Here is an 11,681-nt window from a genome sequence, read left to right on the forward strand (position 1 = left end):
AAATTAATACATATTTCAATCTTCTTTCTTTATAGTTCTCTATAATGATTCATATCTAGATTAATATTTTTATATGTTGCTCTGATGGTAATCCAGATTTGAAGATAAGTATTTATCATCTTCAAATGAACTCAAAAGAGGGTTGACCTGGTGCTCGTATTTATTTGTATCTGCCAGTGCTTAATTAAGTCTAAGATAGTCCCCTTTTATACGAAAAATTATGTCATCATAATTATAGTTAAAAGATTCTCTGTTGCAATTTAAGCAACTCCGCTTTAAATGAAAGGCGAGAGCCATAACTTCTTCATAACTTGAAGTTGAACGTAAGATAGCCCAAAACACAAAAACAGAACTTATATACTGATATACATTTGTTTATATGTTTACATTTAAGGACGAAACATAAATAACTCAATAGAGAGATACTCTAGCTTGGATTGGGGCTAGTAAAACTGACGAGTGTTAAGTTAGGCCGAAGAGAATGAAAATTTGGACGACCTAACTATAGTTTCACTTGAATAAGCAAAATATGTTAGGCTTGACTTTTAAAAAATATAAAGAGAGTTTTAGAAGAATCCATTCTACATCACCAAAAAAATAAAAGAATCCTATATTTCTCTGTCAAAAGTAGCATTGTTTTTTTTTTACTTCATTAACTACTCGACAATAATCTGACCACAATTATTTGACGACGAATCCATATACACCCAATAGACTTCCTCTAAATATCTAAACGTCATTAACTCAATCGATTTAAGAATTTGTATGTTTCTATTGCAGTCTTTGTAGCCAAATTCAAATACGATGTTTACGTTTCAAAAATAAATTTGGCATGGTACTATATAACTCATTTTGTACATTATTCAAAAATGGCTGGAGACAAATATGGCGTCATAATCCTCTTATACGTATTATGTATTTTCGATGTACAATTCATCTTGAATGATGCAAAAAAAATATGAATAATCGTAAACTTACGAAACACATACAACATCAATCAATTTAATATATATTTTTTCAAATTTAGAGAAGGGAACGTATATCTAACCAAAAATGATAAATTATAAGCGCTGTTCGTTTGTGAGTCTCAGCGACACGTTTAGCAACTGTAATTATAGTGCAATTTTCTCTTTAAATCATTTCTAGCGATACCTTTTATCATTTTCATCGACATCTACAATGAATTAGTGTACCGTGTTTCTGTCGCTGGTTTTTCCGGCGACGTATTTAAGCGACACAAGCATCGATTTTTTTCGTCTCTCACTATATTTAATCGCTGGTTTTAAAAATTATTAAAGAATCAATGTTAATTTGTTCTGTCGCTAGCGACATGTAAAAGAACAGGGCCTATAACCTAATATCTGTTTACTTCCAAAGTGGATTGTTTATGAGGAAAAAAAAAATATCGATATGAATAAAATGAAATAGATTACATATACGATATAGATCTATCACAACAAACCAAAAAATTCATTCTGCTTCTACCCGTAAAATTATTCCATACCTATAATTTTCGAACTCTCAAATTTGTGAAACAAATATGCCAAAATATATATTTTTTTAAAAAGAGCGAAAAATAAAAAGTAAAATTGAGAACATGGATATCCTCCAGCGAAGCTACCTGCCTTGTGAGATAAAAAAAGCATAAAAAAACAATTAAAGTCTCACCCACACCACACAACACAACACAATGTTCTTTCATTCATTCATCCTTTTGTGTAACACAACAAACAACACTTTTTTTTTTTTTGTTAAAACACAACAAACAACACTTCTTCTCATAACTCTCTAATCGCCAAACGTGGAAATCTCAAAAACGCCAAACACAGTTTTTCCTACGTTACCTAATTCTCTGTGGTCATCCTTACCGTAAACCTTCACCAACCCAAATTTATTTCTTCTGTGTTTATTCACAAAGTACCAAAACAAAAAGAAAAAACAGACAGATAATAATCTCTCTCTCTCTCTCTCTCTCTCTCTCTCTCTCTCTTCTCATCTCTTCTTCTTCTTCCTTCTTCTCTCTTTGTGATTGCATAAAACCTCGAGTTTTCTTCTTAACTCTGTTCCATCCACAAATGAAGTACATTCGAAGCAACAGCCTGAAACGTCTCTTCTCCTTCAAACGACGCAGTTTCGACTCTGACTCTGAGAACTCAACTCCTCGTACCAAATGCGTCGAGGGTTTTCAAGAAACAGAGCAGTTTCAAAGACCCAAATGGAAATGTTTCTCCTTTGATGAAATCTACGACGCAACCAACGGTTTCAGCTCAGGTTTGTTCTGTTCATCTCTTTCATTTAGGAAACTTCACTTCCTATGATAATAATGTCTTATTTTTCTTTTTTGACTAAAAGGGTTTGGTCTTTTGGCAGATAATTTGGTCGGTAGAGGTGGATTTGCAGAAGTGTATAAAGGAGTACTGAGTAAAAATGGCGAAGAGATAGCTGTGAAGAGGATAACAAGAGGAGGCAGAGATGATGAGAGGAGAGAGAAAGAGTTTTTAATGGAGATTGGAACAATTGGACATGTCTCGCACCCTAATGTCTTGTCTCTTCTTGGTTGTTGTATTGACAATGGTCTCTATCTTGTCTTCATCTTCTCTTCTAGAGGCTCTGTTGCTTCCCTCCTTCATGGTAAACCCACAAAATCTTGAGTTATGTGCTTATCGGTTGTTACAATTCTTGAGTTATGTGCTGTTTTTTTTTTTTTTTTGTTTGTATATTAAAGATTGTTGTTATATTGTTATTGGTGTAGATTTCAATCAAGCACCATTGGAGTGGGAGACAAGGTATAAAATTGCAATTGGGACAGCAAAAGGGCTTCATTATTTACACAAAGGTTGTCAGAGAAGGATCATACATAGAGACATTAAATCCTCTAATGTTCTCTTAACCCAAGATTATCAACCCCAGGTCCCTCCTCTGTTTTTTTTTAATCTTAATTTTCTACTGTTCTATTGTTTAATCACTTATTTCATTTGGTTATATAATATTAAAAGAGTCAATAACTTTTTTTGTTTTTAGATATCTGATTTTGGGTTGGCAAAATGGCTGCCTTCTCAATGGTCTCATCATTCCATTGCTCCAATTGAAGGCACATTTGGGTACAATTTACTCAAATTTTTATTGCTGTTTTTAACAAAGTGTCTATCTTGTTTATATTAATTTGATCATTTCTAAAATAAACCAAACAGGCACTTAGCACCAGAATACTATACACATGGAATTGTAGATGAGAAGACTGATGTATTTGCTTTTGGAGTGTTCTTGCTTGAGCTCATTTCCGGTAAAAAACCTGTTGATGCTTCTCATCAGAGCCTACACAGCTGGGTAAATTCTAAATTAACTCTTTTTATTTACGATTTTATCGGTTATTACATCGCATAAATAATCTTAATTTTTTTTTTTGGTTTGACTAATTTCCAAAACATTTTTATTATAAAAATCCATATACTTCCAAAATGTGATTGGTAAAAGTTTTGGAAATTTTGTACAGCTGTTTAATCACTTTTACATCATATAGTTTTACCAATCAAACTTACACTCCACCAGTAACTCAACACTATAGATGTTGTAGGTTTTTTTGTACACCTAAAAGTCTAAAGAAATGTATTTTCTTATTTTGTTATATATACGAATTTGTAGAGTTGCTAATTTTTATTTTGTAATTCAGGCAAAAGTGATTATAAAAGCTGGAGAGATTGAGAAGCTGGTGGATCCGAGGATCAGTGAAGAGTTCGATATCCAACAACTTCATCGAATAGCTTTCGCGGCATCTCTCTGTATCCGATCATCCTCTCTATGTCGACCCTCCATGATCGAGGTACGTTCATAATGCTTATTAATCATAATCATTAATACTAGTGTAGCTCAATATATATGTTAGTTTAATTTTCCTTTTATAGTGAGTCATTTGTTTGTTTCTTCCCTTCATTTATAGTATAAGTGAAAACCTTATTTGAGCAACAAACGAATAACTAAGTGCCATGAAATTATAGTTATTTTTTATTGATGATTGGTTCATAAATGAGACGTAATCGTGTCGATATGTTACTCAACGATCGCTTTTCAGTTAGCTCATCGGCTGCGTGACTAAAAAAATGTCTTTGGTCCTTAACTATAAACATCATTATTTAATACGACATATACATCAAACCTTTATATTATGTTACTTTTTCTTTGTTATTGATTTTTTTTAATGAAAAAAGCAACACCTTTCAACTTTTCAATTTAATTAAAAACACGTACTATAATACTGAAAAAGCTCAATTACCGACACCTAACACCTAATCTTAATCACAGTCCCATACAAAACAAAACAAGCACTATAGTTCTATTTTGATTATTGAATAACGAAGAAAAGTATTATGATTTAAAGAGGCTCATTTACCGACACTTCACTTTAATCAAATACTATATAAATTATATTAAAAAACTATTAAACCAGACTAGCTGTAGTTTTTACGACTTAATTATTGTTATCATCAAGAATAGTGGCCAGAACTAAAATTTTGCATCTCATTTTTTAAACTTTAAGTTTGTGAAAAACTTTAAAAATTCACTTTTTTTACGAGGAATATCATTGTCATTGATTTTAACATTTTTGAAATATAAATTGAATCGAAACTTGATCTATTGAATTTATTAGATGTATTTATTAATATTTTAGAAAGTAGAAAAGCAAATAACGATTAACCAATGCATTTTGGAAATATAAGTAAAAAAGAAAGAAAAAATGTAATTAACAACCAATTAAAAATGTAAAAAACAAGAGAGAAAAAATTATGCATACAAAATGAAAAGACAAAACATGGCATAATAAATGAAGAACAAATGATATTGAAAATATGAAACACATCATTCCTAACATCTACTCGGGCACTAATAGTCATTTGATATTTTGATCTAATAAGTTATAACATAGGTAATCTTTTTTTTTAATTAACATGGGGCACGTGCCCCACCTAGTCCCTCTTTGGATCCGCCTCTGATCAAGAAGATATTACTACGTTATTACAAGACTGATTGTTAAGATATATTCATAATTATTGCTAATTTTCTTTTGTGTTTATTTGTGTATTTACTATGGTACATTTAGGTATTAGAAGTACTACAAGGAGAAGATATAGAGAAGGAGAAATGGAAAATGGAAGAGGAAGAAGAAGTGAAAGAAGAGTTTTGGGGTTATGAAGATCTTGAGGATTGTGAATGTGATTCTTCAATCTCACTCTCCCCTCCTGACTCTATCTCTAATCGAAGCTCTTCACATCGTAGTCGCTAGATCTAAAACTTAGTTGTAAAATGTTGAAAATTCAATTTTTGTTTTTATTGTATATATTTGTTTAGAGTTGTCTATTCTATAAACAATTGTAGTATTCAATGAGGTGTTATTTATTTTTGGATGTCGACTGCTTATAATATTACTATAACCAAACTCTATCCAGAAGAGTTTGCAAACTCCCATGGGCATGATATCATCTCAGTAAAAGACATTTAAGAGCTAGGGTCACGTTGTTTTGCATCTACTAATTACATTGTTTCTTAGTATAAGCAAACACAATCATTTTTGATTTTTTTTCATCAAATATCTTCTGAAATTAGTCGTGCAAATATCTTAAAATAATGAGTGGTCATATCTTAAAATAAAATAAATTTTCAATTGAAGTATCATTAACAATGAGTCTTCAAGATCCCTGACTCAACCAATTTGAGCATGCCACGACCTAGGATACCAATTTGATGATCAATGATTCTATCTAAAACCAAAAACATTAATCATTGTATTTACATAATTTGTTTCTTAATAATAATGCAGTCTTGGATCAATACAAGAACAATAAGTTTAAAATGTGGATACTTGTTTTGTTTGGTGGGAGCCCATGCCAGGTGTACGGCACAGGCAATTATCTTAAGTGTTCAATGTTAATACGATAAAACAATTGATGTTTTATATCGCCCTCCTCACTAAGTTAGTTGAACTTGAGTGTTGCAAATAAGTTTTGGTATCCAAGGAACCATAATACTTTGGTAGAAGGAGTAACTTTTTAAAGACTTGCATTAATCTTGGATAATTAATTTGTTGTTTTAAGCGAAAACAATGATCTTTTTTTTTTTTTACATCTCTTTCACAAAAGTAGAAAGCTTTATGAATATNCTATCCAGAAGAGTTTGCAAACTCCCATGGGCATGATATCATCTCAGTAAAAGACATTTAAGAGCTAGGGTCACGTTGTTTTGCATCTACTAATTACATTGTTTCTTAGTATAAGCAAACACAATCATTTTTGATTTTTTTTCATCAAATATCTTCTGAAATTAGTCGTGCAAATATCTTAAAATAATGAGTGGTCATATCTTAAAATAAAATAAATTTTCAATTGAAGTATCATTAACAATGAGTCTTCAAGATCCCTGACTCAACCAATTTGAGCATGCCACGACCTAGGATACCAATTTGATGATCAATGATTCTATCTAAAACCAAAAACATTAATCATTGTATTTACATAATTTGTTTCTTAATAATAATGCAGTCTTGGATCAATACAAGAACAATAAGTTTAAAATGTGGATACTTGTTTTGTTTGGTGGGAGCCCATGCCAGGTGTACGGCACAGGCAATTATCTTAAGTGTTCAATGTTAATACGATAAAACAATTGATGTTTTATATCGCCCTCCTCACTAAGTTAGTTGAACTTGAGTGTTGCAAATAAGTTTTGGTATCCAAGGAACCATAATACTTTGGTAGAAGGAGTAACTTTTTAAAGACTTGCATTAATCTTGGATAATTAATTTGTTGTTTTAAGCGAAAACAATGATCTTTTTTTTTTTTTACATCTCTTTCACAAAAGTAGAAAGCTTTATGAATATGTAACACAAACCTTACAAACTATTGTCCTACATGCATGTGGAAATAAAAATAAAAAGTTTAGTGTCCCCAAAGCAATTACCTTTTTCATGTACTCAAAAGAATAAAATTAGCTCAACATATTGGACCACCATCAAAAGACCTATATAGATAGCCCACGAATATAATAAAATATGAAAATATCAATTTGTATTCCCAACTTAATAATGCAAAATACAGAAATAAAAATAATATGATGCAAGATGTTAGTTGAAATATTTTGGATTTTCGAATAATTTCTTTTGGTGGGTTAGGAGGAGCACCTGACTCGTTTCGCAATTATTGAGAATCTAAAGTAAAAAGGTAAAAACCCCAAATTGTTTTTGCTTATCTCTCTATTTCATTTGATATGTTTAGAATTGTAAACAAAATCACGGTTTGAATTTGGTTACCCCATCTAGATTACTAGTTTTTGTAGGTAATCATATTTAATGTTCGGTGAGTAGGAATAGTAAAAACCAAATAAAGCATACAAAATCGTAGTAAGGTTTTTTAGGATCGTGTTTTTTTTTTCTATCAGTCAAACCGAGCATACTTGGTTAGAGTCCTTCATCTTTGAACCACAATATGGTAGCAACAACATAAACCGAACCGAATCTCACAACAAAAAGAAGCTACAAAATTTCCTGAACAAAACCTTTTTGTGTAAGTAAGGTCTCATTCCACAACGGCTGTTCTTTTCTCCATTAGGGACTCGAAGAACTCAGCACATAATTTCTGAAGTGGCGGAAAATTAAGAGTAGAACCGCTGAATATTGTTTCCCATGGTCTCTCTGACGATACAAACGGTGTTGCCAACGACACAGCATCATCCATTCTCTTCTTGTCATAATCAGGTAACTGCCTATACAAGGATGTGTACCCGGCGTCTCCTAAAAGATTTGAGACTTTTTCGATTAATTACAAGGTACAATCAATAAAGTTTATTTCATAGTTTGTTTTAAAACTTTCTTTTACCTGTCTCTTCCTGGCCAGCAAGAACGTCATAATCAACAGCGCTGCGCTCGTGTGACTCATCACTATTGGGATCAAAAACAACATACTCATGGCTTCCATTTACATATGCTAGGCGAAGCTGAGACTTATCTCCTTCTAAAAATGAAATTGATCCTCCCTTAGCCTGCAATACATTTAGACAATGTTTAACTCGTTGGTTTCGTCTCTCCTTTACAATTATATATTAGCGGGTTTTTTTCCTTTGTCATACCTTCATCACAGTCCATATAGATACCGGCTTAGGATCTGATCCGTTAAACAAGAGAATGGCACCATCTCTACTGCGGAAGATATTCTCCTTAGTTTCATCCGTTTTAAAAGATTTTGGGATCAGAGCCAATACTGCAAAAGACGATGAATCCACTGCGGAGGTGACAGCTACAAAACGAGAAGAAACATTGACTAAGCAAAACACGACAAGAATTTTCATGGACTAGTTCGAGAAAGTGTTATAATTTTTACCTTCTATGCGTAATCCATATGACCATGATAAAGATAAATTCGATGCATTCCAAACAGACAATTCAGGTCTCGGAAAATGGGATGCAGCAACAAGGAACTCAGATGTCCCAGCGAAACATAGCTTTGTGATAGGCTGAAATAAAAGGGGAGGTTTAAGCAACCATCTTTATGAAAAAGGTTCCAAATTTTAAATGGAAAACTGAAAGGAAAATTACCGTCAGTGTCGCTCCAAGAACAGACAAGAGAATGTTCTTGTCTGGATTCCAAAGCGTAATAACATTCTCAGCCGCAACAGCCAGAACAGTGCCATCCCCCGAGAAAGCAGCAGCAGTCATTGGTTTCTTCCTGCAAAAGGGCAGAGAATATTAATTTGAGCAAATAATTCGTGAATGTTGAAGTTTCCTAATCCATACAGAAGCAATTACTTGTAAGAGCCAACTGCGTGACATATCCAGCTAAAGTCCTTATCCGCCTGATTCTTGTCGCTATTGCAAACCCAAATCTGAAAGAGCGAACGTGAGATCAATAGTAACAAAAAAAAAAAAAGAGATGTATGTAAAATCAGTTTAAGAACTACCTTGAAGTCCCCACCAAATGATGTACTAACTGCCATGGAGCGGGTAGGGTGGAACGCAATGGCTGAGACACCGGCATCCCTGTAAGATATACAAAAAGATAAAAATCACTCTCTGTACAGAATATATAGCAGTTTGTAGACTAAATCAGAGAATCGCAATCCAGATTTGCTATGTTTACAACAGATAATAAATGACAAGAAAATTAGGTGATGATGAAAAACTGAAGCATTATCCATTAGCAGGGTAAATTATTATTAACCTGTGAGGTTCATATACAATTGTGGATAAGGTGAAAGTTTTGCTGTCTGGTTCAGATACCCAAAACTTGAGGGACACTAAACCTCCTATGCCATCTTCCGGAAGTTTCACCTCGGTTGTACTCATCACTGAGCCATCGAGGGAGAGAGCAACCGCTGTCACCACAACCTGCACCGTACTCTCAAATTATCACCAAAGGTAATAAAAAAAATACTAAATATCAAACCAAATAAAACAGCTAGGAGATGTACTTACTGTGATTTCATCGCCTGGTTGATGGTTTCTTTCACAAACTTGAATCTGCGAAAGAATTGGTTACAAAAGTTTAATTGACAATCAACGCATATCGACTTAGAGAATTTATATACAGCAGAAAGTGGAAAATAGCTCATTAGGGGGTATATTGGAGCCACTAACCTCTGATATTCCCCGGTCATTAAGAAGATTGTAAAGCTGAACACAATAATTTTCTGTGCACAAAGCAGCTATGCCAGAAGATCGATCAAAGGCAACAGTACTAGCCAAGCCTTCATACATCCTAGGCAATGATGGGGGAGGCTGTAAAATAACACACATTGAAGTAAATGCCAAAGGAAAGGAAGATCCAAGAGAGGTTAGTAACTTCCCAGGTTTAGCAGTTAGTGGTTAAGTAATAAGTTTCTAAGACGAACCTTGATTCCAGAAATGGTCCTTAAGATCTCCATGGAAGGCATTTTAAGCAAATGGATCTGATTATCTGCACAAACCACCTGCAGCTCTCGTTCTTAGTTAAATCAGCAAAACATTTCCTTTTGCTTTCAGCAGCTTGTGTATTAGATGAGATTGAAACAGTAAGCTCTAACTGACTTACAGAAGAAAGAGTTGGATCTGGAGACCACATGAAGTACAACAAGGGAGACCCTATTCTTGGTAAAAACTTCTTCTTCCCTGTGTCTAGCTGCCAAACAACTAATACCCCTTCCCTTCCCCCTAAAGAGACAGAAAGCACACACAGTTCAGAGTAAGAACTCTAAAAATTAACTTCTAAGACCGCAATTTTTTTCATGACCTATTAGTCATGTATCGGCTGATAAACTAATGGATATTGGTCCAACATCATATAAACACAAGCATGAGGAAATGTAAGTGAGAAATAACTTGGTCGCACCTGTATATAAATATGCTCCATCGGAAGAGAAATTAAGGACATTAACTTCAGCAGAGTGCCAGTGCCATGTAGTGCAAGATTCAGCATCATCTTCACCTCTCACTCCAGCGTTATCCAAATCAACCATAGCTCTCACTTTTTTCTTTTGATTACCCAAGGCAAGTTTTCTATTACCAACTCCTCTCCAAATCAACACTCTTCCAGTAACATCTCCAGCAGCTATAATTCTCTCAGTGGGATGAAAAGCAAAAGCATTGATAAACTTTGAATGATGTAGTGTCATCTTCCTGGAAACCGCATGCCTTGATCCTCCTCCAGAAGAAGGAACATCCCATATATGAATTTTACACTTGTGACGGATTCCGAAAAACTCTCCAGAGGGACTGATAACAATAGATTCTGGTTCTGCCGTCTACACAAAGAAACAAGCAAAAATGATTTGAGCTTAACACAATACAATATAACTCTGATATATGAAAACTGACCTCTTTCAAAGTGTCACCACGAGGAATTCGTGGTTTAGCAAGGTTAAATCTTCTGATATGTCCACGCAACTCTTTAGAACCGTCTTTAACAACACTTGTATCCTCAACCGAAACATAAGCAACCAACTTACCAGACAACTCACGACGTTTATCAATTTGCACTTGAGGTTCACTCAAAAGAGAAGGAATAACCTAGATGATTAAACAATACACAGATACATTCACAATCACAAATACTAATCAAAAAAACCCAAAAAAAAAGTATTCAACTTTTATATTTTTAAAACTCACCATAGAGTAAATGGGAAGCTGGGCATCGATAGTTTTCAAAAGCTCAGGTCCTGAGAAATCCCAATGACGAACTGTACCATCAAGAGACGCAGTCCAACAATAACAGAGGATCTTTTGAGCAGGACTCGATGCAGGAACAACGATTAGAGTCGTTACTGGAGCTGTATGACCTTCAAGCGAAGTAATCTATAAAAACAGAAATGTATAAATCAACGATTCGAAGAGAAACCCTGAGAACTCCGGAGAAGAATCAAAGCAATTAGGTACCTGTAAGCCAGTGGCGGCGCTGAAAACGGAGACAGTGTTTCCTGTGCAAACAAGAAGCTTTTTAGCGTCGTTGGAGAATGAAGGAGGTGAAGTTACGTAGCTTCTTCCGCCGCGAATCATTGTTTTTTTTCTTTCTTAAATTTCCGGCGAAGAAGAGGCGGAGATTTTGGGGATGAAGAAGAAGAAGAAGCAAAGGGAGACGCACAAATTTGCAAAAGCCCTAAACCCTTTCTTCGTTTTTTTTTTTCCAGCTTATTAAATTTAAATTCCATTATTTCTAAAACCGGAAAAT

The 11,681-nt window shown here is 34.0% G+C and overlaps 3 protein-coding genes across 3 annotated transcripts in view; 1 reads left to right on the top strand and 2 right to left on the bottom strand.

Annotated features, from left to right (window-relative positions):
* LOC104700919 (probable receptor-like serine/threonine-protein kinase At5g57670) lies at window positions 1,789–5,393 on the top strand. The gene is made up of 7 exons (XM_010416526.2): window positions 1,789–2,271; window positions 2,371–2,631; window positions 2,753–2,910; window positions 3,022–3,101; window positions 3,192–3,327; window positions 3,671–3,820; window positions 5,096–5,393. The coding sequence occupies exons 1-7, from the start codon at window positions 2,076–2,078 to the stop codon at window positions 5,276–5,278; spliced, it is 1,164 nt and encodes a 387-aa protein (XP_010414828.1). The 5' UTR covers window positions 1,789–2,075; the 3' UTR covers window positions 5,279–5,393.
* LOC104710513 (WD repeat-containing protein 75) lies at window positions 7,338–11,630 on the bottom strand. Its single transcript, XM_010416536.1, has 16 exons — window positions 11,390–11,630; window positions 11,123–11,308; window positions 10,832–11,023; window positions 10,347–10,758; window positions 10,050–10,168; window positions 9,871–9,948; window positions 9,617–9,757; window positions 9,455–9,499; window positions 9,201–9,367; window positions 8,941–9,019; window positions 8,789–8,865; window positions 8,579–8,708; window positions 8,364–8,496; window positions 8,113–8,279; window positions 7,863–8,025; window positions 7,338–7,777 (listed from the first exon to the last, which is right to left on the bottom strand). The coding sequence occupies exons 1-16, from the start codon at window positions 11,507–11,509 to the stop codon at window positions 7,563–7,565; spliced, it is 2,424 nt and encodes an 807-aa protein (XP_010414838.1). The 5' UTR covers window positions 11,510–11,630; the 3' UTR covers window positions 7,338–7,562.
* The window catches only part of LOC109124408 (WD repeat-containing protein 75-like), a 3,021-nt gene continuing 3,000 nt past the window's right edge, over window positions 11,661–11,681 (bottom strand). Inside the window, exon 5 of the mRNA XM_010427134.1 lies at window positions 11,661–11,666. Within this exon, the coding sequence (XP_010425436.1) occupies window positions 11,661–11,666 (6 nt within the window). The remainder of the gene's footprint in view (window positions 11,667–11,681) is intronic.

The sequence above is a fragment of the Camelina sativa genome, chromosome 1 (genome assembly GCF_000633955.1).
Source record: "Camelina sativa cultivar DH55 chromosome 1, Cs, whole genome shotgun sequence".
NCBI classification, from domain to species: domain Eukaryota; kingdom Viridiplantae; phylum Streptophyta; class Magnoliopsida; order Brassicales; family Brassicaceae; genus Camelina; species Camelina sativa.

Excerpts from the sequence above, each read along its gene's own strand:
- LOC104700919 (XM_010416526.2), top strand. The coding sequence starts at position 2,076 with ATGAAGTACATTCGAAGCAACAGCCTGAAACGTCTCTTCTCCTTCAAA. Across the intron at positions 2,272-2,370 it reads AACCAACGGTTTCAGCTCAG|ATAATTTGGTCGGTAGAGGT; the intron begins GTTTGTTCTGTT and ends GTCTTTTGGCAG. Across the intron at positions 3,821-5,095 it reads GTCGACCCTCCATGATCGAG|GTATTAGAAGTACTACAAGG; the intron begins GTACGTTCATAA and ends TGGTACATTTAG.
- LOC104710513 (XM_010416536.1), bottom strand. The coding sequence starts at position 11,509 with ATGATTCGCGGCGGAAGAAGCTACGTAACTTCACCTCCTTCATTCTCC. Across the intron at positions 10,759-10,831 it reads GTGGTGACACTTTGAAAGAG|ACGGCAGAACCAGAATCTAT; the intron begins GTCAGTTTTCAT and ends TTCTTTGTGTAG. Across the intron at positions 8,709-8,788 it reads CACGCAGTTGGCTCTTACAA|GAAGAAACCAATGACTGCTG; the intron begins GTAATTGCTTCT and ends GCCCTTTTGCAG.